The following is a 26,238-nucleotide window of genomic DNA, read 5'->3' as shown; positions in this document are numbered from 1 at the left end:
CAAAATTTTATATTGTTTGCTGCCGCCAAGTGGTGATAATCCATGCTGTGTCTTACATTCATAGCAGTCATAAGGCCAGCAAGTAAAATGCCCAAAATTAAACACTTTTGGGTTTGTCTTCTTCAATTAACATCAGCAGTTATGAAATCAAATTTCTACCCCTCCTCCATAATCTCATTTTCAACCACTCACATAGCTGATTCCCTCTTTCAATCTACACTTTTGCGTTATTTAGATACAATTCCTCTTGCTATTATTTGCTCTGTTTCTGCTGCCATCACCATCCTTCTTTCCACAGCAGGCCTAAAATCTTCAGACTCAAATCTGCCCCTTGCCTCTGTCCAGCTTACCTTGTTCCACTTGGAATTTTTGGGAGGATGCTTTTCCTGCCAAAGAGGGAAACAAAGACCTATCTCCTGGAATCTCATTTCATCTCACTGGGAAGCAGCTTCTAAATGGCAATAAAAACGAAAGGCAGAACACTGTTTGTAACTGTCCTGGTATTTCTTGGGTACCGCAGTAGCTGTAACAAATATTAATACAGGAAAATGTTAGTCTCCATGACAGTGATGGGCTTTTCCATTGTAGTTTCTTTTTTCCTGAATTTCATTCTCATTTTAGTCTGCCTATCACACAGCAGAAATGCTAGCACTCTAGTATGACTATTGGTTTTTATTATTTTTATTTTTCAGCTGGGCTAGCTATTGTAGAAACTCACACAGTTCCTGTTAGTAACCAAACACGTTACACTTCTAAGATTTTTATCCTCACTCCTATAGAAAAAGGAAACCCATTAACGCTCTTTCAATGTCAAAAAATCCATTCTGATGTAGAGTAGAAGACATTACCTCACTACAGATATGGACTCACAGGAACACAAAGTGCCTGAGCCAACATAGGAAAGGTGTAGCCAGGCTGAGCCTGCCAGAGCTCAGGCTGCACCTAACTGAACCCCCTTCTGCCTGTAAGGCAGCTGGAGCTGGCTGCCTGGCTGTCCCTGTCACTTCTCGGGTTAAATCTACCAATCCATCTCAGATGTGAATCTATGAACTCTGGTATCTGAATGCCATTTTCCTGGTTCAGACCTGTTCAAGACACGTAGAAACTTGGGTCAACTGTTACTTAATACACTTTTGGCGGTCTGAGTGCGCAACACAATCGTTCACAGGCACAACATTTAATACAGTGCTGCAGCCACTACTGATACCTCCTTCTAAGTCAGGAGAGTCCAAGGATGAAACAGCCCACAAGACACTGCGCTGCATAAACACAGTTATAGAAAGGAACGTGAAGCTGAGTCCATCTTTTACCAATAATAAATTGGTTTTATGAAAAAGAGCACTGTACCCACTCTCGCTCATAACATCAGTTATCAAACAGAATTTTTTATTTCCTTGTACAATTATTCTTGTATCAATTGTGAAGAATTTATCTAGCAGGATCACTTTCTGATCCTTTCATCTACTTAATTACAAAGTCTGCCACCATTTCTCTATTACGCCTGTGTTTGAAAAGGCTGCAGCCTGATAAGTGTGCCCATCCACTTCAAAAGCTGCCAGCGAGGGCTGCGCTCTAACAAGAGCTTTATGCCAAGGCACCCAGCCCCGTTCCCGCCAAAAGAAAGACAAGCTGCGTCACTTCAACACACTCTTTCCTGAAAGACAAACTAGACCACAGATGCGCTCCCAATCTACTTTACTATGTGGATTAACGATCTTTGGCTCCAGCCTCACACCGCAGTTAAGCAGATCCTGGCGATCAGTCGGTCAGGCGATGAGGACGAGCGGCCCCCACCGCCATTTTGTCCCCCTCGACCAGAGCCCGCCGCCGGCTGAGGGCTGCCCCTGCACCGCCGTGTCCCCACACCGACGGGGCACTCGGTGCTTCCACGACGGCCGCTCCACACCCAAGACCCGCATACATCAAACCGCTACAAATACATAAAGTTTAAGGGAATACGAAAAGGATGGCTTTCGAAGCAGAAAAGCACCTAGCAGCTGTGGATACTACAGGCCCCGTCGAGCTCAGCGCGGCGCTGACCGCCGCGGAGGGGCTGGCGGAGGGCGGGCTTCCCCTCAGGGGAAGGGCGGGCTTTCCCTCAGGTTGCGGCTGGCGGCCGTCCGCCGCCCTCCCCCGGCAACGTTCAGGGCGGAGCGGGAGCTGGCGGCCGGCCCGCCCAGAGGCCCTGCCCTGGCAAAGGGCCGGTCGGGAGGAGGAGGAGGAGGAGGAAGAGGAGGCGGAGGGGGAGCCGGCGGCTCTCTCCGCCCGCCCTCCTGCAGCACCGCCCCTCGCCCGCCCAGAGCGGGGCGGTAGGAGGAGGCCGGGCGGGCTCCGCGCCTCAGCCATGTCTCAGGAAGGAGCCGGTAAGCTGCGCCTCAAGCCCAGGAAGGCGCCTCCAGCCTGCAGGCGGGAACCCAGCCCTGACCGGGAGTCTCCTCGGCGGCGCCAGTGAGTCCGGGCCGGGTGGGGGAATGGCTTCCTCGGAGGGGACCGGGAGCAGCGCCGCCTCAGCCGTCCCCAGCTCCCGCTTCCCCGCCGGGGCCCGGGCGGCGGCTGGAGGCCGGAGGGCCTCGGCCCGGCCGGTGCGGGGTCAGGCTCGCCAGAGAAGGGCCCTGCCCGCCTTCGGCCCCTGGGGCCGTAGAGGTGCAGCTGGGGCTTCAAACGCACCAGCGACCTGAAGCGTTTGGTAGCGGCGCCTGTAGCACGTTGCTGATGCGGTAAAGGCTGCTTCATAAAACACCGCCTGTAGCACCTTAACAAAAACGGAGAAGCTAACTACAGAATAAAGCACACCGGGCTCTGTGCCTTCTTTGGGAAAGAAGAGCACTGGTGAGGATGGTGCCCATCAGAAATGTTAGCGTATGAAAATTAACTTGACTTCCTTCAGAATCAGGAGGAGGAAATAATTCCTGGTTTTTCCAGCCCTCAAGTAAGGGTGGATTGAAGAAAGGCGCAGTGAAGAGGCAGGGACTGGTTCGGTTCTTGTTTCAGCCCGTTGGGATGAGCAAGCGTGCTGTCAGCTGTGCCCCTTCCAAAGCCAGGCTTCAAAAGGCCAATCACTCCGCTTTTTGAGGGCTTGTACGACTTGTCTCTAGTTTCTTCTCAGTGCAGCATCATTCCTGGACAGTGACCCAAGAAAATACATCAGTAAGAAGCAGGAACACTGGAAATAGCATTCTGACATTAACAATCCATCATTCTCTTGAAATTGTCTTTATACAGCATGACTAGTATAAAAACCTTTTAATGCTTACTTTATAGTTAAACCTTCCTAATGCCTTCCTACGATGGATTAGACCAAGCTGTTTAGAAAGATCATCAGTAATTTCAAATGACAGTATAGGAACAGCCAAGCACATGTGGGAACCAATGCAATTGCTGTCCTCAGTGCAAAGGCTGCAGTGATTTCTGTGCTCAGCAGGTGTCAAGTTTGGTATTTGAGAAAAAAACCACAGTGGCTACACTTAACTGTTTCACTTGGAAGTGAAGACAGTAATAACTACCTACATCTCATTTGTTATAAGTAGAAAGCAAGGCTTTTAGACATTCTTTTTAAAAAGTTAGATAATTTTTTTGATAGCTGTACAAGTTACATAGGTCCTGTTAAGCTGTAAAACTTAGTCTACAGGCTAAATAATGTCTCTGTGTTCCAGAAAAATCTTGCTGTAGGCTAGATGGAGGTTCCCTTGGTAAACAATATTATAAACAGCTAAATGTAGTTTCCTCCACAAGCCACCTTGCCTCCCTTTTTAAACTCGAAGATGTGCATTTGCATACTTGCGCCTACTGACAAATGCCTTTTACCTGCCTCTGTGGTTTGATGTGGCAAAGTTGTCAATTATTATTCTTGGTTAAGCACATGCAGCGCTACTTAATCAAATGAAAACAGGTAAGAATGGAGTTTTATGTTGTACAAATGGAAAAGTTATACGCGTTTTCAGTCACAAGGTCCCTACCTTGTGCTTCGCCGTTAACAAAAGGGAAGGGATCGTCACACTTAGCCGTTGAACCAGGCTGAGAGAGGCTGATGCACTGTCAGCTACTGGAAGTTAATTTTAAAACTTCTGCTTTGATAAATCACAGTCAAGGACAGCTATGGTTTTTGAAACATCAGTGCTACAGGAGGGGTAAATCAAGTTAATGAAGAGGAAAACTAACAGCCATGCAGAGCATTTTCTTCCCTGTGTGTCACCCTCAAACCTATTGGACTGTCTCTGTCTTTACAGGACGCTGACTGACAGCTGTTGCTGGTTTGAAAAAGAAGACTTAAGTGAGTGTGAAAAAACATGGATTTTGTTACTGAAAGACAGTCAAGATTTCCAACGCACAAACTGGCAAACGGTGCCCAGTTTTCCCGAGTTCTTTGGAAAGGTAGTGTGCTGTGCGCTCCTCGTTTGCCCTTTGTGTACTGCTTATGGTAGTGACAGCCTGAACAGGGATGTTAACGGGGGAAACAGTTTCTAAATAGATGTGGGCTTTTGGTTCTTTAGTCTCTGCCTCTAGTGGTGTGACTCAGCCTTGTGTGCACATAGCGTAACAACAACTACGAGGGGCTTTTTTTCTTTTTACAGATTCTTTGCAGATTTTTTTTTTTTGGCAAGTTTTTTACAACATTTTGCTGGAAAGAGGTAACCCGTGTAAGTATAGTGACTGCTCATGAGCACTAGCATCTGCCCAACGGAATGAAACTGGAAAAGGCAAACGATAACAGAGAGGTTAATTACACAGAAACCACCATTACTTGCCCTGATAATGTCAGGCACTATGGTAACACAAAACCCACAGTCCTTCTACAGTAGATTTTTTCTTCCTGAGCAGAAGCAGGTGATTGTTTTCATCTTTAGCCTCTAGGGAACATACTAGAAGAGTACCCTATCGTATCAGTTTAGAAATGGTGAGGGAAGACACGTTTTGCATGAACTCTAGGAAGTTCTTGATTGCTTTACAAGCGCCAGAGGTGGATGTAAATAAAATGTTCTTTTCTTCAATGTCATTTAGCCTTCTCGGTATTTGTAATGCATTCAGCCTTGATTTTATGTATTGATTGAACAGATTTGTTTGAAGACATTGTGTGTGTGTGTGTCTCAGAGTTCAGAGGAAGAGAGTCCACGAAAACAAGAAGTCTTTACGACTGGAACAAAAGAGTTTCAGTGGGTATCATTCCCAGCATTTTGCGAAGAAAAACATCTAAACACAAAGGATCTGACCTCCCAGCAGCTAACACTCAGCCAGATGGACCATCTACATACAGGTCAGGACGAAGAAGATAAACTGAAAAGCTTACCTTCTACAGCTGAGAAAACATGCTGTGTAACCATTCTAGATCAAGCCAAAAATACGGTTGGGGAAGACACAAAAGGTATTTCAGAACCAGAGGCAAGTCTGAAATCACATAAACTCACTGCAAACAGGAGTTCTACACACCACCTGGCCTTGTCACAAAGCTCTGCAAAAGCGTTTAGCTTTCAACCGCACCACAGAGGGACTGTACAGACCAGCAGGGAAAACAGAAAAGAAAATGACAGGAAAGAGCTTCACGTAGAAACACATCAAGGGAATATTTCATTTGGTGAGGCCAGATACATGCCTGGAGAAAAGCAGCTGCCTCTTGGGAGCATACCTGGGACCGAAAGCAGCAGGATGACGACAGAGAAGCAGAGCGAAGAGTCTTCGACTCTTGACAGTTGTCCAATGTGTCTGATTCATTTCAGTGGAAGGTAAGTTTTTTTAGTAACTTCACAGTATACAAACCCAAAGTGGTTCTGGATGCATTCTCCATGTACCAAGTAATGAAAAAGACAGAACTTCTACTGTAAAGTACTTTTTCGCTGTCAGAATTACCTACTTTAATACAGTTTAGAAGTTCATGATTACTAGATTATACTGCTTCAAAAAGCAAGCTAAGTTTGAGCTCTCCAGTAAACCTTGCTAGTATATGGAGAATTAGCATTTTTTTTAAATACTTGAGCATGAAAACTTTGTGAAATTTGTATCATAATCCAAAAGCCATTCCAGGGCAGCATTTGTGATAGTTAAAAGCTACCTTCAGAGCTAGATGGACTAATGTCGGACCTGTCACTTTCTCATCAAGATCTAGACTTCACTGTTAGAGCTGTACCTCTTCAGCAAGTACCTGGATGCCTTTACCTGAGCAACTGTGCTCTTCATTTTAGATTGAGTTTCCAAGGTCTGGGCAGGAGGGAAGGAAGTGGATTTGTCTTTTGCAAGTTGTGATCAGCACAGCTAAATGAGACTTCAGTCCTCTGTTGCTGTCAGGCTACCTTTAGAAAAAAACCAAATCCTCCCTCCCAGCAATTGAGTGTCTGCTCTACAGTAAGAATTACGTTGTCTCTTGAAATTACACCATTTCATTGTATTTAGGCTGTCAGAGCAGCTGAAAACGTCTGCTTTTCAAAAGTCCTGTAGCAGTGCAAGATGTATTGGCTGCAAGTTCATTTTCTTTCTTTTGGAGGCTGAACAAGGAGACAAAAGGAGGGCTTCATTAATAAAATTGTGGTCATTATAGCAAGAGATTTAGGCAGAGTTTGTGGCAGACTGCGATGCTTCCGAGCACAGGAATGACTTACCCGTTAAGCCACTGGAACACTTCTGCGATTGCTTAGGCAACGCCAGAGGGAAGGTGAAGCACCGTGTAAATAACAGGATTTGACTGTTTCTCACTGAACAAGTTCTCTGTATTTGCAGGCTGTCACAACTGGAGATCGATAGCCATCTTGCCAGGTGCCTGTCTGAAAGTCCAGATGATGTAATGTGGTAAATCCAGAAGAACGAAGAGCAGAGGAATACGGCCAAGGATGAACCTTTCTCAAGGGAAAAAACGGGTCAGGGAAGCACATCCTTGTCTCAGACTTGCTGAAGGATCACAGACTAGTAACTCAATAGAAGGTCAAGTGCCACGTGCCTGTTTGGGGTCTTTTTTATTTTAAATCCTCTCAAATGCAGGTAAAGTAGTTCTAGTTCTGAAAATGGTGCTATAGGATGTCCCAGAGACCCCCAGGAAAAATCAGTCTTGGTACTCCTGGAATCTTGGTACCTCTGAAAAATGTACCGGTGTAAATCCCTGAAAAACCTGTTTTGTCTGATGCATCATAGTTCTGAAGCTCTAAGTACAGAAAGCAGCTGAACAAAAGATAGTTATTCACGTAATCCAAAAGTTTACTGACAATTTTTTTCCTAAACAATCTGTGGAAAATAAGGTTAATTAAAAAGTCATTCAAGCTTAGCATTTTTCATGCTTGTAATACCTAAGAAAGAACTCTGATGATTGCACAGTTGATTCTCTGAGTGTATCTGTTAAAACACAACCCAGGCCAACCAACAGGTGTGGGGTTTTTTTATCTTCCTGAAGGAACACATTTTGATCTTTCTGAAGGCAAACATTCATAACCTTACAGTGTAGGTTTCTAAGTCAGTATCCACTTGATTAACATGACAGGTCTAAACTAGTTGGGCTCCAGAAAGACCCTTCTGACAGTTTCCCGATACTGAAACACAAAGCAAAATTTAATGCAGTCAGTCACCGAAAACAGCTGCTTTTTGTATCAGTTCCACCCCCCCTCCCCCCTTAGAAACGTTCAGTGTTTGAGAACAACGAACACGGAGAGGTTGTTGGGCTAGAAGGTTCAGAAGACTCATCGACTACTTGGTAACGTCTTAACAGGAGCAGGTGAACGTTCTGTAAGCTTGAGAAGAGCAACCGTTCCCATGGATGGCACCAGCGACACTTGGTGATAGCTCGGTAACAACAGGTGGATCAACTAAACTGGAGCAGGTTGTTATTTCCCCAGGCCCCAGTAGGTGTTTCCTGCACAGGCATCTGGTTCATGCAGGGCACCACATCCCCCGACGGGTCAGGGGGGTGTCTCGGTGCAGTTGTGCCTGTTCCAGCTGTCAGGATCATGAGCGCATTCACACAGAAGCGCACGACTCCCCTTAAACTCTGTCTCAACAAACCTGTGCCCTGGACCTCAAAAACATACATTTTGGGTGCAATCCGAAGGTACAGAACCACCACAGATACAGGATCAAAGTGCAGGAAGAATCCTAGAGATTTAATGTACAAGGGCATCTCTTTAAACAGTGCAAGTTGGACATAGCTCAGGTCACTGATAAATAATAACAGTCTATTAACTTTTCATTAAAGTCTTTAATAGATGTGCAAGAATATAAATGATCTTAGCTGTTATGGATTAGTATACCATCTTCTGCACATTTAAAACTGGTCAGCAAAGATCCCAACTAATTAATTATACAAAACTACAAGAACATATTTACTGTTTTACAATCATTAAATTAGCTAGAATTTTCATTTACTATTTCAAATAAGACAACTATATATCATTACCAGATCCATTTGTAATATATTAGGATTTTTTTTTCCAAACCACACATTTAATTACATCCTTCATTTTCTTTTATTTATAAAACAAGTACTTTATATAAAAAATTTCCCCTTCATCATGAACAGAACATTATTCAAACACTTGCACATGAGCAACCAAACTTGTATCCAGCAAACTATTTGGCAACACAGCAACATTGTAAATGCCTGTAAATTTTTAAATAAAATCAAGTAGTCTTTACAATGTTTGTTTAGCAAATGTGTCTTTCTGTTCTTCCTTCCCTCCCTCCCAAAATGTTCTGAAACCTAGAAAAAAGGTAAAAAAAACCCCAACCCACATTTCTAATATTTCCACTTGAAAGTCCTATGCCCTGGCATGTCAAAGGACAGCTTAACCTGTCTTCTTTCCATTCATGAGCTGCCTGCAGTCACTCTGATAACTATTGATTAGTTTTATTATCAGGGGAGTTGAAAACACCAAAGGAAAAACCATTCAGGGTAAATAAAGTAATTGCCAGGGAAAAGGGAAAACAGGAGTAATTAAAAAAATGTCAGATTACATTTAAAAGGTAAATGTTTCCTTTAGTAGATAATAAAGTATCTAAAGTCCAGGCATTTGAGGCAAGTACTTCTTACTGGTTAAATTATTTAGTGCTGATTAAAACACACTTGGCTTAATATGAAAAGCTACAGTCCAACAGAGAGAAACCCACAACTTAAATCCGAATGGGATTAATCTAACTAACCACAGGTCCGCACAAGTGTGGCTAGTGAGGGGATACAAAACACAGATTGCTAATCAATGATTAATTGAAAATTTTAAACAATGTTTTGGCAGTCTCGTCCTAGCACCTCATGACTTGGATGTGAATCCAAAAGATGTCATGTTCAGCACCTAATGCAATGCTGTACCCTGAGAAAACCATATGTTAGTGTAAAGAAAGTGAAAGTGTTGCAATTTATCCTGCATTTTACACCAAATTAGGTGAGATGTCATGGCACAGGGTTTCTCAATTTTCTTCCTACCCACGTAATTTCCCCCCCATCTCTACAACCACACGATACGGTTAACCCAAAACCCAGCAAACAGCAATCCTGCCTCTGCTGCTGTTAGGTACAGAGGCAGGCAAATCTTCACAGCACCTGAAACCTCGGAGAGCAACGCACACAACTAGTCCTCAAATCTAGCGAGAGGAGCTCCTCTGAGCTGGGAAATCCTTAACCTTTTTGATGCAACGTACCCTTTACCTGCCCCTGGCACCCCCCCAGCTTCCACGAGAAGGGATTTGATAGTTGTGTTTTGCTTGATCCAATTTATTAAGTATTAATTTTTCTTCCATTTAAAAATGTACTGCTTTGATGCAAATCATCTTACCAAAACATCCCATTCTCTTCTGTAGAACGATCAGTTATTAACATACACTGAGTAACTGTAAGCAGACAGTTTATGAGAAGTAGGAGGTGTGCTTTATCAGGAAAGTGTGTATTATGGTTACTCTAGATTTACTATTTTAACTTTTAAGGCTATGCTTCATGATGCTTTTGCTCTATTTCTGAATATTTGTATTGTTGATAAAAACACTGTTCAAAAACCTAATACACAACACAACATCACTGTAGGTGTAGGCACTGCGTAAGTATTTTCAGAAATCCTTTGTGTGCAAATTTAGTTTTCTTCAATCTATGCATTTTGGTAAATTTGGAGTTTAAGACAGCAGATTTTGAAACTGATACTGTAAATGCTAATTTGGAGTTAATATTGCTGAATCATCAAATTCTATAAAAATGCAAACGAACATCAGGCTGCAGCTGTGAACTGTATGTTTCAGATGTAAATGTTACTTAATATTAACAAGCAGAACTTACCAGGTTTAAGAACGATCCAAATATGTATTAATTCTTCAATGCAGTTTATCCATTTAGGCACTTGAATCTTGTACCCAAATTTATGTTTTGATTGCTAATAAAACACAACTCCTTTTAAATATATCTGAGACGTTTAGACAGGTACCACTTGTGAAAAAAGGCATCAAAAAATAAGCTTCAACACCACCGTAATATATTTTATTCTTCAGGATGTTACACTGTAATATTCTTCAATTGGTAGCTCATTGCATCAAATGTTTGTAGAAAGTGTGTGGATCTCCAGGTTTTGCAGGATCTCCTTTTCCAGGGATGCAATGAACATTTCAGTCCTTCATGAAACAGGCACAAAATGCAAATTCCTTCATTAATGAAGCCAGTTGTGTCAGTGCCCAGAACTTAAGAATCACTAAGTAGCAGAAGACACCCACCAAAATCATTATTCTCTTCTTTGATTTTCAGCAGCAATTTTTTTTTTTTTTTTAAATCATTGGTCTCCGTCCGAAATCTTACAGTTCCCCAGCCTCGCATGCATATACTGTAGTTAAGGATAAATTTAAAGGTCATTCACATTGTCCACAACGCAGATGTCATTCCTTCATACTGTTTCTTCTGTCGACAGCAACAACGGATTAATATATTCAAATCCTTCAAATTCCGACTGATCTATTCGCTTTATTATATCTCTGGAAAACAAGTAAAAGCATCGATTTAGTTTTATCAACAACAAATACTATTTTTATTGCTGTAACTTTTTCTTCAAATAACAACAAAATACCTGAGAGAAATTTATGTGAATGAAGTTGTACAGAAGCAACAATAAATGGGAAAACAGTCAGTCTCTGAACATACAAATACTTAACGCTAATGTTTTATGCCAATATCTACAGCAGGATGACTGGAAACTTTGAAACATCTGATAAGTTTCTTCCACCCTTCCAGTTAGGCAACACGCACACTTCTAGGGCCCAAAATGCAGCACGTAATAAGTGACTGTTGGTTTATATTACCAATTTACAAATAAGAAACAAGTATTTTGCTGTCAGCGAGGGCTGCTCATGTTGTATGGAAGATAAATACTACAGAAGTCAAGCACAAAGTTAATAGTTTTTTTAAAAATACATATTGTACACATGGGAACTCCAAGGAAAGACTTACAAATCTATGTATATACGAGAATTTCTTTCAAGATGTGCTGTTCATAACACTTCCCACTATAGACACACCTACAGCTGGCACTTGTAATCTCGTGATCAGTTACAACCCGTGGAGCACAACTATGCCCAGCGATTCTCTGGGGTCACACAAACAGTAACCGAAGCCCTTCACTCCTGGGTTTCCTCTCAGATATTCTCTTCATACATGCTGGGCTCTCCCGAAAGAGGGAACAGGTTGTGAGCGATGGATCTGTGATCCAGAGGCAGCGCTTGGAGAGAGGTCAGGCGTGAGCACCTCGGCACACAGCGCCCGCAGTGAAATCCCCAAGCACATCGCTACGTGAGGCTGAACACCTGCTACCCGAGAACGCAGCAAGAGAAAGACCCAAGAGGGGCTTTTATTGCCACAGGAGTGCACTCCATGGACTGGGAGTTAGTGTTCATTTCTACAAAATCACAAGTTTAATCAAGGTAACATACTCATCATCTGGGGTTAGCTGGACAGGTTCGCTGGTGAACTGTGTATCAAAGTTATCCAAACCATAATCGTCTGTGATCTGAGGCTGAAACGGAGGGGTGGTTTGCTTCTTTTCCAGCTAAGAAAAAAAATATAATGGGGGAGGGGAAAAATTAAAATACTGAATATTTACAAAATCCCCTAAGAACATCAATGTACATCAGCTCTAGAGTACATGCACAGAAGAGTCACTGTAGTTGAATTTAATATTGGTGGAAGATATAAACACGTTAAACACATCCGACATGAAGTTTCAGACTAGCAGATGTTGGCGCTAAATGCTGTATGTTTGCCCTGTTTCTCCTATAGCTGTATTTTAAATACAAAACCTTCAAAAATCGTAAGGAATTCACAAAATATTAAGACTCTAGAAAAAGCTGTTTGCCCACCTATTAGGTATCTTACATATAAGAAGAAAACCCTGTTGCTATACACATCTGGCTCAACAGCTCTTAACCCGAGAACGCGCTGCAGCAGCTTTCCACTCAAGCCAAGGTGCCTTCCCAGAACGTAGCTCATTTTTCCCTTTTACAATCTCCTCTGAAGTTGCCTCCCGTACAGGCGCCCTCTTAGATTATGTCAAATCAACATAACGAGGCTTATTTGTCAGTGTTAATTCCAACACAGAACAAAAATGTAAGCAATATTTAAAGCCCAATCAATCGCTACCCTCATGGGTAAGCAATCATTAAAAGCAAGTCGTGCTAATCAACAAAATCGCTAGAGCAGCCCAGAATTTTATTCAGCAATTAAAATTTAACCACGCATACATTTACATACAATATTTGCCGCTACAGGAACTGGAAACCCGTATTTATGTTCCTCACCAGGGACAGTCAATAAAACATCGGAAATTTTTTTTTTTGACTCAAGTAAGGCTGTTGTTGCCGTTAAGAACCTCTTCTCATTTGCTGTGCCAGGAGCATGTCCAACAGTACCTACAGTCTCCTGACTGAGGCAAATCCCTACTATCCTCCAGAGCTACCAGATCGCTTTCATCACACCTTGGACTGGTGACAGATTAGGTGTTATTTAGAGGAAAGGTGATGCTTAAACACACTGGTTGTAGATCAGCATTAGCTGCCTCTCTCCCACCCAAACTACTCCTTTACATCCTAAGCAGACCATGAAACAGCCAAGCCACAACTACTGCTCAGTCCCTTCATGCAAGCAAAGCAGCTGGTTCAAGGCATTATGTTCTGGAACATCAGTAACAGGGAAACAACACCACTTCGCATCAAAGCCCAGGACTTAAATAATAAAACCAGCGTGAACTGAACCACATTGATAACACACGACAGCTGATTTTTCAAACACTTTTTAGTCTCGCTAGAAACTCACAGCATTTCAAAGACATTACGTTGCTTCACATCATATGACTTTAGTTAAGTTGGTTCTACAAACACCTGCATGTTTTATGGAAAGATGACTGACCAAATACTGATTTGTCAATTGTCAGGTAACAACTGTGACCCAGTTGTCAATGTGCTGAGGTAACACCTGATACTAAAAATATGTAAATTCAGGGATGGAATGTGACGAAGGTAACAGGGAACGCCTTAACACTAGAGCAGAACTATGTATGAAAAAGCATAACGTTTTAGAAGCTGTACACTGTACCTCTGTGCATTTCTAATGCCTCACTTAGCAGAAACAGTAAGAAACCCAAATGTCTGTGCGCTACAGTAAGCAAGAACAGAAACGCAGCAGAACCAAACCCAATTACTAGTAGCTTTCATTCTAAACACAAGATCCTCACATCTGAATACGAATGAGAGATATGGCAAAACTCTTGATGGGCAAACTGGCCATGAAGAAATATTAGCTCAAAGAGTAAAGAATCACTGTACTCAGTAAGCATTAACTAAGAAAATTAAGTCTAAAATTAGCTCACAAATTGGCATTAAAAATTCATAGAACCATAGACTATCTCAAGTTGGAAGGGATCCATAAGGATCATCAAGTCCAAAATTACAAGTAACTGATTAAGTTTCCTTGAACACTCCACGTTTACTCAATATCACATGGCTGTTTGGTCCAAGAAAACTTTTTTTTTTTTTTTAAAGAAGCTACTGCAATGACTTTGGACACTCACCTCCATTGGATTGAAGTTAGGACTTTAGAAATACACAACTCAGTTCTGGCCTTAGCTTTCCCAAATCCCATGCAATACCGACCACAACACTTCCAGAGCGCTCTCACATCAACATCCAGTATCTCCTCCAGCTCCTCTCCCATGAGCACATGTCCACCTCTCTGCTTTTTTCAGGCTACTCAGGAAATACAGGTTGTTGACTACCAAGCAATACAAGTGTCCTGACAGAGAGCTGCTTTTGAGAGACAGAAGAGATAAACGCTAAATTCCCCTGTCTTCGCCCAGCAGGGAACGAAATCGGTCTCATCTACCAGGATGTTCATTTTCACATAAAACAGAATGTATTATCTTTGAGATCGACCTGCCTTCAAAATCAGCAAAAAGTGATGAAACTGCTCAAAACTTATTAGTGTCGTAACTGGCAAATGAACAGTACAAAGTGGAAGTCCCTCTTCTTTCACAATTACATTAAAAATACTACCACTGTAACATAAAGCATCCGGAGGGAGTTACCGTAAACCTTTCAAGTGGAGGCTCCATCTCATTTCAGAGAAATCTAGTTTTAACCTACAAAGTCCTAGAAACTCCATCAACTTCCCTTTCACTATCTAGACTCTTTCTCTTCTAGCTCAACAGGTAATACTGGGAAGGTATCACTGCAAGTTTAGTTCCCAAACCATATACAGTTACATCATACTCCAAATCACAACACATATGTGCCAACACAGTAAAAGGCAGGAAGATAAATAGGACATTTTCAACTTGCCATCCAAAAGGTTTAATTAAAAGAATTTTTAATGACTGAATCCTACAAACCAACTGGCTTATGTATTTACTTTCGTAACAGTGAACTCCAGATGTAAATTCCAAGTCTTAGCGATTTGAAGGATCAGGCACAATTGCAACGCAATTGCCCTTGGGAGCACTGTGAGAAACATTAACGTTACCCAGAAAACTCACCTCTGTCTCCAAAATGTCAGTGCTTATTTTTTCTTTTTTAACTGTTTGATTGAATCGCCTCATTTTTCTATTAACAAATTCTGCCATTGAGTCTCATGCTCCAAAACCATTTTAGGACCAGACTGTGGCACTTGTCATTAGCCACCCATCAGACCGAGAACACAGTCTCATTAGAAACCTGACTTCAAAGAGAGAACCAGCATGCCAGTTACAGAGCAAGGCATGGCAAGGGATGAAACCGGCAATTAAATACACCATTCTCAACGAAGACGCTAGCACGTATTGCCTCATAAAGTGTGCTTTTTAAAATCAATTGTAGTTTTACTTTATTATTGTTTATAGATGCTAGTAAATTTTGTGTATTTTGTGAAAAGACCGCAATCCCTGCAGCAACACTTCAAGAGCCGTTATTGAACATTAAAGAACATGAAAATTTCAATTTGGCCCCAGATTGCCAATTTAGCAATTGTTATAACCATCGCCATGTTACACATAATAGGTAACCACGTATTTTCCAATTTCTTTTATTTATGACCATCTAAAATACCAATTCTGCAAACTGTTGTTTAATTGGTATGCTGCATTCATACGACCCTCCTGTAAGGAGGCACTGCTTGCGTACACCAATCTTGTAAATGGATTCAAGTCATGACTTTGCCCATAGAAAAAGTGATAGAAAAGTTTGAGATAAGAATGCAAAAAAATATTAATTGTGAGAATCCTGGTTTTCAGCTCTGGCACGTGTATCGCTCAACATCCTTCCTGAGTAGGGGTTACAGCACATCTGTCAGCACTGCTGTTTTCAGAGTGGAGCTTCCAAGCTACCTTCTTTGCTTCCACAGTTGTCTGAAGTGGTCTTACAAAACAGCAGGGATTTCTTGTGTAGGATACAGTTAGGAATCTATTTTTCCCATTTAACATGAGCGAATTAAACAGTGATCAGAAGAACAAAGGAAAACATGAGGTAAATAAACGCAGGCTTCCGCACCGGGAGAGTGTGCTTGTCACTACTGCGTGTCATTTTTGTTCAGTGGGTCACCCAAGGAGAAATCCCAGGCCCTTGAACAGGATCAGCATCTCACTGTTACAAGCTTTGCAGAGACCCTCACAGAGCTAGAGCAGAGCAGAGGTATGACACTTCTCGCATGAATGCCCTTGGGACAGACTGGGGGGATGCTGGGCCAGAATGGATGGCGACGCAGCAAACAGAAGGAAGGAGAACTCTAAAGTCTGGGTAACGGAATCACCCGAGGCAGCTGTGAACGCACTGTGTGACTTATGACCTGTGATGTTCCTGCTCCTGCTGGAGGGAATCCTCTGGTCAGATCGGAGACGAACAAAGGTGCCACAGCAAGTTTATTTTTCTACCTTCCCTCAAAAAAAGAAAATCAGTGTGGCTTAAAGATACACACATAGAATCTCAACCAAAATACCTGTGTAACACAGTTTATGTTGTATCATTGATGGTACTCAAAACTTCCAGACAGGCTGTAGACCATTTGACAAATATATTGCCTCTGCAAAAAAAGAGCTTAGCCTTCACTGATATCAGCAAGGCAGACTATGTAATTACTAAGCTTAACTGTAACTTGAAGATCCTGTATAAAATTCCGTATAAAACTAAAATTCAACCCAGTGCAAAATTCTGTTTTTATGTATGGGCAGAAAAGTCTTCAGGGAGAGTGAGGATAAGATTTCAAACTATGCTACATCACTCATTCACCACTAATAATTTTCCTTTTGCTAATGATACCAATAGGCATGCAATTAACTGAAGAATAAATTGCTAGTTACTCAGAATGAAATTCTGGTAAAATGAATTCTTCCTGCCTTTTTTTTTTTTTTTAAATCAAAGGAAGTATAATCCACTTACATTCCCCCTGTTAGATTAAGGAATTTATCCCCACAGAAGTTTGTACTTAAGAACTGTGGTTAAAATACAGAATGTTACAGAATTTCCTGACCATTATTTTTGAGCTATACATCTATACAATCTATAGCAACACTCATGTCACAGGGCATAAAGCTGACCACTATATGAATCAGAAGGACGTTCGTTATCTGTACGAGACACACTGTAGGCTGGGAGCATTTGGAACCATTTTTACCTTCCTCTGAAGCTCCTGGTATTGGCTTTGATAGAGACAGGCTATCAGACTTGAATCATTACTCTGATCTGTTATGGCCTACGTGGCATACACAGTTTGGGTTAGCCTTGCTGGCCACTGGAGGTCACCGCTCCTCTAGAGAAATATCAGAAAATCAACATTCAAGACTCCCTTTGGAAATGACACTACTGGAAAACTGAAAATCACAATTCGTTTTCATGCAACACATCCTCAGTGATAACAGCATTAAATGACAACGCAACAAGCCTGTTTTAACATGGGGGTCTGTACGGAGATTGAAATTCCTTACCAAGTTCTGTTTCACAGTTCTCACGTAAAAATTAAATACACTAATGAGGCTATTAGCCAACCACTCCACGCCCTTTGCTGGGCAAGCAGCAGATAGGCTTCTCTCTGCTTCACCACCTGGCTACGCAGCGTTTAGCAGCAGTTGCAATTCTTAATTTTCTGAAACGCTGTTTGTTCTCTGCTCATGCAGAAGCAAAGCCCAACTTTCTCTCAGGTACTGTGAAGTTGCAGTAAGGTGAGATCCATTTTAAAGAAACAGTAGCTCTGCAGTTTGCACCACGTCTGCGTTCTCTTCTACTGACGAAAGCTAAACGACCTCATCAGCCACACTAACTTTTTCTTCTAAGATTTAACCAATTCACCACACTGTTCAGGTTTCCATTCACTTTCTATGCTAGTATTTCCAGCCATCTACCAGCAATTTCTAGATCTGCTTTTGAGTCATAATGGCAAGCTAAATCACCCCAACAAAACAAAAACACCTCCTTATGGATACACATCCTCACCCAACTCTGTTGTTTTAAAAACACATTAGTGAATTTCCAACACAGACTCAGGTTAAAGCTTCCCGTTTGGACATCTGTCTCACCTAGTTACAGTATTTACTTCGGTTTACGGAAAGTACTAACTCTTCTGCAGTGAGAAATTAAATATTTTCATGTTGACACATTCAGCCTTCTTTGGTCCCAGTAAGGCAGGAACAGAACTCCACAGGTGACATGGGACAGTCATGAGGGTCATCTGGTACCACCGAGAATTAACAAGTTACGCTTTCTGCTTTTAAAGTGAGTATGTATGGTGCTACAAAACCAGAGTGATTAATCTGTCCCAGCACACTTATGTAGGAAATGTGCTTTGTTATTCAGGGTGCCCCAGGAGAAAGACAGCTCCTGAAGGAAGCTAGTCCTTTCATCTGTCGGGAGGTAACAGGGATTTTCCTGGATAGATTCCAGAAGAGGCTGAACTCACCTACTCCCTCATTCAGGCTTTTTTTTTCCCCCCCTGCAGATCCAAATCATAGTCCTGCTTCCTTCCAAGAAATGGTATCTGCTTCTATGTGGCCAAACTTGGAACTTGTGTGAAAGCCCTTCCAGAACAGAAGGCGGCAGCAAAGCAGTGGTTTTTCACTGCAGACCTAGTAGAGCTGGTGACAAGATGGACCAATTTCATACTTTTCTGCAGATGACAAAAAACTAGCTATTTTCTTATCATTACTTAAAGGAGTACTATCACAGGCAAAATCACTCCATTTGTATAATTTTAGAGTTGTGAAGAGACATTCAGTAAAACGTACAAGAGATAGACATCTTGCACAGATTTTAACCACAAATAAATTAAAACCAGCTCCAAACCCACCTCTATTAGGGATCTTTTTAGTTCTCTGTCTCACTTCATTCCTGGCTTAAATTCCATCCTTACAGTATTCACATGTGGATCACATCCATCATATCTGATTCGCAATTACAAAAAATTTTTTACAGTGATTGACGGTACTTAAACCATCTGCTTTACTGCAGTTCAGTGTTTTATTGTTCATTAAACCAAGAGATAGGAGATTAAAATTATGTTGTTTGACTTCAATAAAAAGACAAAGTATGACAAAAAAATGTCCAAGTATAGTAATACAGGGCAATAGTAATTACATTTCAAAAGCCCTCAAACCTATAAGAAAATGCAATGTTCACGATGAGTAAATTTAAACAATTTTGTTGTAATATGAAAAGTCACGTCTGTTTAGTCAGAATTCCCTGTTCAAAGAAAGGAATGACCGTTTTTGTTTCTGATCCCTTACCGCAGAGTCCATCACGGATCACTGCTCAAGACTAGAGAGGCAACTCTGACTTCCCTGGTTCCCTAGTTAGTGGGGTGTTGGTATGGTTTTGAAGGCTTATAGTATTAAAAGAGGCTGGAAAAAAATTAGAAAATAGGAAAATGCATTTTGATCACAACTGGACTAGCTTTTTTAGGATTTGTCTGGAAAGATCTCTCCAACCTTTGAACTTGATAATCTGATCCAAACCCTGCCTCCTCCTCCCTCCCCCAGAAGTGCAAGCACAGATTTCTTCAGTCCAGCCTTCTGAGCTTAGAGGTAGCAGTCTAAAGGTAACAGATGAGGGTCAATTATTATTCGAGGGCAGCTCTGATGCAAAAAGCCTTGTTTCCTTTCTAGATTTACTCTCAACCAGAGACTGTTCCTCCTGCGAATTCTCACCCTGTCCTCAGTCAGCTTTCTCCCTGGCTCCAACTTCTTCGCAGGTCTGGACGGAATGCACAGCTGAGAGGGTTCTTCTACACCACGACCTGCAAACTTGCTTAAAGGTCTTGAAGATCCTTCACGCTCCGTAGCTGTAACACCGAATTGTATTTGACTTCAGTGACAGAACTTGGAAGACCTCCTCTGAAGAAGGCTCTCCAGCCCCGGGGAGGAATGCCTCACACCTGCTGTGGAACTGCATTTTGCAGAGGCCTCTGTGTTGCTGCATGCCAGCAACAGGAATGAGCTTGAGCTATCGAGTCCATACGTCCTTCACATGTGCCCTCCCCAGAACAGGCCAAGTAACACGGACAAACTGTACATCTCCCAGAAAAACCCTTAAGAAGGTAAGATTCTTCTTAAGTCTTCCTGGTCATTCTTATGGACCATATAGAAACTATTGTCACCATCAAGACAAAATTATTCAAAGTCTACACAGAGATTTCTCCCATTTAAAACAGAAGCTTACACAAACTCATTGGTTCCCAAATTCTTAATTTGATGTATTTTATACATCAGTTTCATAGGAAAAAAGGAAGGCTTCTGCGTGTTTCAAAACAACACGAGCCAAATTTACACAAATAACATTGATCATAAGTAAAAACTGCAATTGTAATTTAGATCTTAAGACTCAGATTTCTAGTTTAGTGCTCTACAGAGTTGCAGAGGACATAAGATGTAATAAACAGAACTCAATTTAGGAATCTAAGTGTACAAGTATGGGACAGCTACTGATCGCGTTTAGCAGGAAGGGAAACTTACACCAGATTAACTGCGACACATTTATACAGAGCAACTAACTCACTTGAACCAGCCTTTAACCTGAAAGTCTTCCCACCACAGCAGTGGAGACAAACTCTGCCATGTAGTCAAATCTATAGTAGTACAGATACCAACAAGTCTAATTTTAAAATTTATATTCAGTTAAAAAAACCCCAAACCTAACAAACAAAAAACAACCAAAGCAATGAGTTCCATAACCCAACTTAAAAAAAAAAAAGGTAAGCATAATGTAAGTGAAAAGTAGTTACCACTGACCAAAATGATTACTTCACAGGTAGGAAACCTGGTTTTAGGGCCAGGAAATCTCATTATGGTTGGCACAGAGTAACAACAAAAAGGTGATCATCAGAAAAATCTTGCATTCCAGGTTTTGAACATGATGAGCACAGATGGAGGTGAGGAAATCATGAAACCAACTGGGTGGTGAACCTCAATACATTAGCATCCCATCAGCTACCAGGTGTAGAAAGCATCACGAAATACAAGTCATAAGGAAGACAAAATTAGGTCCTCCCAAACAAGAATGGTAACACAAAAGAAAGGGCAAAATGAATATTTAAAAACTGAAGTAGGGGGGTAAGATTGTCACTATGAGTCAGTCGAAGCCATGCGTTAACATTTCATCAGCAAGGCATTCAACTAGATGTTAAACATCAGACTGCTTCTCTTATGTTACACTCAGTAAAGCATGAAAGCACTCTTAAATAAACCATAGAGTGAACCTGCAGCCTTTGCCTTGAGAAAATGAGTGAAAAAAATGTTGGTACAGCTCGAGAAAAAACCTGACTGCTTCTGTACACAGCCACCAGGGCTTTGTAGTTCATTTTTCAGCATATATGGATAAATACCATAAAAACAAGCACCAGAATAAGAGTAGACTTCATGTACTGAAACAATGAAGAAAAAGGTTGCCTTAGTACTTCCCTGGATGATGTTAAGCCATCCTAAACAGAGAGTGAGTAATCTAAAATATTCTTAGCTGTGCCACACACAATTTGGATGACTAACACCAGGGAAAAAAAATGTTTATGGCATATGTGTTCACCTCATTATTTATTTTTCCATTTAACTCAAGCTTCACACTGAAAAATTTCAGTCAGCATTAGACTCTTGTTGCCTTGTGTTTCAACTTGAAAAGGTTTGGAAAAGCTTTTAAGTCAAATCTTTTCTACTCATCACCTGCATTTCAAAGAAAATTCTAATCACCTAAAAAGCTTTCAAAACATTTTTTCATTTTCTCCTGAATATATTTCCCAAGTCTTGTTAGGTATTTAGCTTAAAATTTATCTGACATTTTAGATCCTGCTGAGCAGCACTGTCCTAGTCATACCACAGAACAACAGCACAACCACCTAAATCTTTCTGTTAGGCTTTTTTAAGTATAGGTATTAAATATCAAAGCTTTCAGCCAAAAAAACACCCCCAGGTTTAAAAAAAAAAATCAAAATTCAAATCAGCATAAATGTGGACCAAGAAACACCAATTGCAATTAAGAGTTTCTTACACAGGGAAATAAAATACAAATCCAACTGTCTTCTCTCTTGCCTTCTCTCAAAGAACTCTGCGAAGCGCAGCAGAAGCCCTGCAGTACATGACACTCGGGCTCTACCACAAACTCAGGCCAGTCACATTATAGCGCCCCAGGCCACTAACGTGAGAGATCACACACGGGCTTCAGGGAGAACACAAAACCAGGGATGTCTGACAAAATTAGAGACAGCCTTCATTATATGAACAATTTTGTAAACACCAGGTATTTTAAAACACTGGCTCCTTACGTGGGGAGCGTCTTTCTCTGAAGAACGTTAACAACGAAGGTCTGAACAGCCGGCTTCAAAGTCACAGTGTAATCACGCAGTTCTCTCCCCTCCTCTGAACCTCCTTCACGTTATTGCAGGCACAGCTGCCTGCTTGTTCCTACACTTCTGTGACTTCCTAGGACTATGAAAACATGATGTGCATACTTTCTCACTGTTCAACTAGGTATTAAAAAAAATATAATGCTGATAAGGCAGTGTTCTTGACTTAATTGTTTTATTGCTCGTGTCAATAAACGTTAACAATGCACTTTCTGTGATGGTCTTCTGTGATGAAGATGGAAGTAGGCACAACTACCAAGTAACAAGCTAGAAGTACAGTTTCAATAAAATTTTATGCTTGCAAAACCACCCCAATGCAAGTCGTCTACCACACTATGAACTAAACCCTCCCCTCACACCAGCAGCAATAAAGAAAACCTGAAAGTAATAATCAGAGAATTGTTTTAAATAACAACGCTGCATTCAAGCCATGTCCTTAGAAAAAAGGACCTGATCCTACTCACGCCTACTCATGGCACTAAACCCTGTTACCTACCTGAATAATCCTACCGATTTAAAAAAATTACATAATTTGTAAATTCAGTCTTTTTTTTTTTAAGTGTAACTACAAGTAGATTACAAATGCTTCATGTAGCTGAAGCACCTCATCTTCCATGGTCGTATCTAAACTGGGTTCATGACACTTTACCTAGTCTGTTGGCTGCGTTAATCAAGTACTAACCTTCCTGTCGAGGCAGAAAGGTTTCTAATCAACGAAAGAAATGAAGTCCTGGAAGAGCACTGCGACAGGCTGCCTCCGTTGCCACACTTCCTCCTTCACTGGAGCATGAAACATTTACTAAACAGGGCTACAGGAAATAAGCGCCCAGGACAGCAAGGCACCAAATTCTGATGCTGGGAACCTCTGCAGTCCTTCACACTACAGCTGCAGGCACCTGGCGTGTACGCTGGGTCATTTTTATAGCAGCAGAATCCAGTGCATGAGTCTGCACAACCTACAAATAGCCACTGAGGACTAAGTGACTCCACCAATGCTTTGGTACGTTTTCAAAAATTCATCATGTATTTTTCAAAGTGATACCCACAAGCTGTAACCATTCTTAAGAGCCTGGAAGCAAGCCAGATGTTTGGTTGTGAAATAAAGCTTGTTTCCATTACGGTCACGAAAGAAAGCATGTTTCTCCATCACCTGGAGAAAGCAAAACAGCTTTTACATTCATGGAACTGAATGTCACTGTTTTTAATGGGGTTGTTGCACATGGGTATATACAAATCTATTCCTTTTGAACACACACACACAAACAGAAGTAATTCTTTTTACCAGATCCCAGTCTATGCTGCGGAAAAACGTATGAGACTTGATATCAGAAAATCCTGTCTGCGGCTGACAACCAAGCCTTTCTTTGGGATCCTGCGGAAAACACAGAAACTCGTGTTACACACCTAAACCAGTTACAGGCCATGTTTGACAACAGCCCACATACGGGACTCCAGCATTCCCGATCACCGCGCAAACTGCTGCTCAGATAAACATATCACGGCTATCGAGCGGCTTGCGTTTGGTTTTGGTTTTTTTTCTTAATGAAGTTTGATATTTCATTTTTAAATGATATTTTACAACTTCTTAAAAAGACAGATGTATTTAGCAATGTATAATTCATATCCTTCTTTTCTCCATAAAAAAGGATAATGGTTCTACAGATCTCAAGCAGCTTGATTAAATTAGTATTACAGAACAGAGTTTATAAACAAACTTACAGTTATGCTTCTCAACTAGATGCAGGTTTTTAAATCAAGTCTGTGCTGTGGAATTCCCTCAGCACACTAGCAACTAAGAAGTGGGGGGTTTTTAACATACAGGATACCAAGGTTTTATAGATTTTCTTAATAGTAAGCAGATTAACTTCTTAACTGTATTGCTTTCAACAGGAAGCTCTGACTTCCAGATCTTAGATGCTAAAAATAAGAGAATGTTATTTACCTTGTTTAAAAATCCTTTTAACACATGGGAAGCCTTGACAGAAAGAAACCTTGGAATCCGGATTGGCTTCTCAAGAATAACTGTTACAGGTTTAAAAACAGCAATATTGTTTTTTGTTTTATGACATTGACCACGATTTCAATACAAACACTGTATTATTTAAATATGTTACCACTTGGAAAGTGGGAAGATAGGGTAATTATTTAAAATAATGCAAACAAAAGGAGCTACAGTAATTCAAAGCACTGGTATACTGACATTTCAAGATTTCCTAAATGTTAGCTTCATTATCTTTTTCTACTGTTCGTAGTATCAACAGGGAATAAACTTGTCAGTGTTCTCAGTATACGGAAAACTGTGATTTTAAACAGTAACTGATTTAATATTAGGCTCGTCAAGACCACCATGGCCGATTCTGTTACCCAACGGCAGTAACTAGTGCACAGAACGGTTCTGCCTATTAGGGAGCAGGCAACTTCGCAGTTCCCAAACGGTCACAGAGATTCTGCTGTAATAAACATGGCAAGTGTTACTGCTTCTGTTTAGAGTCATACATCACTACTCCTGAAGGGTAAAACTGTTAAAAAGTTATAGCTTTGAATTTTAAAATTAATTCTTGGCCTGTGGACTGCCTTCTAACAAAGACACCATTCCATACAACTCCTGTCTGTTATTTCTGAACTGTGGACATTTGAAAAAATATTTTGTCTGAATATGACTTCCTAATCCCAGCCCATTTTATCTGTGTTCAAGAAAATAAATTCCTGGGATGAAGAACTGGGAATATTGAGGCCCTTTATCTACAGTAGATCTATAGGCAGCTATGGGGTAATAATGGAAAAGGAAAACCTCACTGGTCCTACTGGAACTGCTCATTTTCATGATTCCTGCCCCAAGAATGGAAAAAAAAAATATCAAAATGACTATACCTTGGAAGAGGTAATCTTCAGTGTTCATGTCTGGATTGTCAGTAATAATATCAAATGGAGACCGTCCTGCCATCATTTCAAACATCAACACACCGAGAGCCCACCAGTCCACACTGAACCCTGTAAATATTTGTAGAGCAGATTTTCAGCCAGGACTCCTTGAATTTAGGTGTCATCTGTCATAAATGAAGATTAATGGCCTGGTTCTACCAAGGACTGAAATGTTCTCTCTACCTTCACTGAAGCCACAGACATCCTGACTCGTACTATGACTGCGTGAGACTTGAGAGCGATTTCTGAGCAGGGATTACACGTGCAAACTGTACAGGAGTTTGCAGGAGTCTGCCAGACAGCACAGCTCCAATGAGCATTCCATGTATTTAAGCTGAACATTTTCAGATGGTTTTGGGTTTTTTTTTAAAGAAGCTGAACATTTTTGTATAGTATAACTAAATGACAGATCCGACCTACTGATCAGATCAGTTCACAAGCAACCCTGGTTGAAAAGACTATTTTACTTGGACTTCTGCATGAGCAGGAGCTTTGGCCCAGCATTCTATAACCTTGTCTGGAGGACAACAGTAGCTGGAATGTCGAGTTCTTCAAGGAATGGACTTGCTTTTGCAACAGTAACGTTTAATAGTCACTTTTCAGGCAAAGTATGATTTAAAAGAAGCTGAAATGAGTGATTGCGAGAGAAAAAACACAAAAATAACCTCATTTCAGAAAAAATTAAACTGTACAGTATGCATTCCATTTTCTCAACAGATAACAGCACAAAAATGTAGAAATCTAAAAATAAGGGTATTTGAACCAACCTACAACTAGAACTTTGCTTTGTGATTTATTATAACTGCAAATTGTTTAGTCACAGCTTACCATATTCTTCTCCTCTGAGGATCTCTGGTGCAATATAATTTGGTGTCCCACAGAAAGTGCTTGTAGTGTCACCAGGGCCCAAACCTTCCTACATGCATAAATCATTTCATAAATTAAAAGCTGACCTCCTTTTCCAGCAATTCCCCTTAATTAGACTTACAAAGCCAAGTTGCTTGGGAGTCTAAAGACCTTCCTTTCAAAAAAGGCAATGCTAGAGCAAA

At 41.1% G+C, this 26,238-nt stretch overlaps 2 protein-coding genes across 3 annotated transcripts in view; one reads left to right on the top strand and one right to left on the bottom strand.

Moving 5' to 3' along the window:
- The first annotated feature begins 2,344 nt into the window (after positions 1-2,344).
- Positions 2,345-6,778, top strand: FAAP20 (FA core complex associated protein 20). Of its 2 annotated transcripts, none has more exons than XM_086476349.1 (4): positions 2,345-2,430; positions 4,227-4,374; positions 5,089-5,717; positions 6,706-6,778. In XM_086476349.1, exons 1-4 carry the CDS (start codon positions 2,345-2,347, stop codon positions 6,776-6,778), a joined length of 936 nt encoding a protein of 311 aa, XP_086332475.1. The 2 variants fall into 2 exon arrangements, with proteins under 2 accessions (XP_086332475.1, XP_086332474.1); XM_086476348.1 differs by having other exon boundaries at positions 2,345-2,448; positions 4,227-4,371.
- A 3,621-nt stretch (positions 6,779-10,399) lies between these two features.
- Positions 10,400-26,238, bottom strand: part of PRKCZ (protein kinase C zeta) — a 60,104-nt gene continuing 44,265 nt past the window's right edge. Inside the window, exons 14-19 of the mRNA XM_086475974.1 lie at positions 26,018-26,105; positions 25,139-25,258; positions 24,210-24,289; positions 23,550-23,639; positions 11,863-11,978; positions 10,400-10,911 (exon numbers count right to left, since the gene is read on the bottom strand). Of these exons, the coding sequence (XP_086332100.1) occupies positions 10,824-10,911; positions 11,863-11,978; positions 23,550-23,639; positions 24,210-24,289; positions 25,139-25,258; positions 26,018-26,105 (582 nt within the window). The 3' untranslated portion in view covers positions 10,400-10,823. The remainder of the gene's footprint in view (positions 10,912-11,862; positions 11,979-23,549; positions 23,640-24,209; positions 24,290-25,138; positions 25,259-26,017; positions 26,106-26,238) is intronic.

Source organism: Leptosomus discolor, chromosome 20 (assembly GCF_034619465.1).
Source record: "Leptosomus discolor isolate bLepDis1 chromosome 20, bLepDis1.hap2, whole genome shotgun sequence".
NCBI classification, from domain to species: Eukaryota; Metazoa; Chordata; class Aves; order Leptosomiformes; family Leptosomidae; genus Leptosomus; species Leptosomus discolor.
This window is presented reverse-complemented; position numbering and strand designations above follow the sequence as displayed.

Coding starts and splice junctions, on each gene's coding strand:
- FAAP20 (XM_086476348.1), top strand. CDS start 2,345: ATGTCTCAGGAAGGAGCCGGTAAGCTGCGCCTCAAGCCCAGGAAGGCG. Junction 2,449..4,226: donor GAGTCTCCTCGGCGGCGCCA/GTGAGTCCGGGC, acceptor CTGTCTTTACAG/GACGCTGACTGACAGCTGTT. Junction 4,372..5,088: donor TTCCCGAGTTCTTTGGAAAG/GTAGTGTGCTGT, acceptor TGTGTGTCTCAG/AGTTCAGAGGAAGAGAGTCC.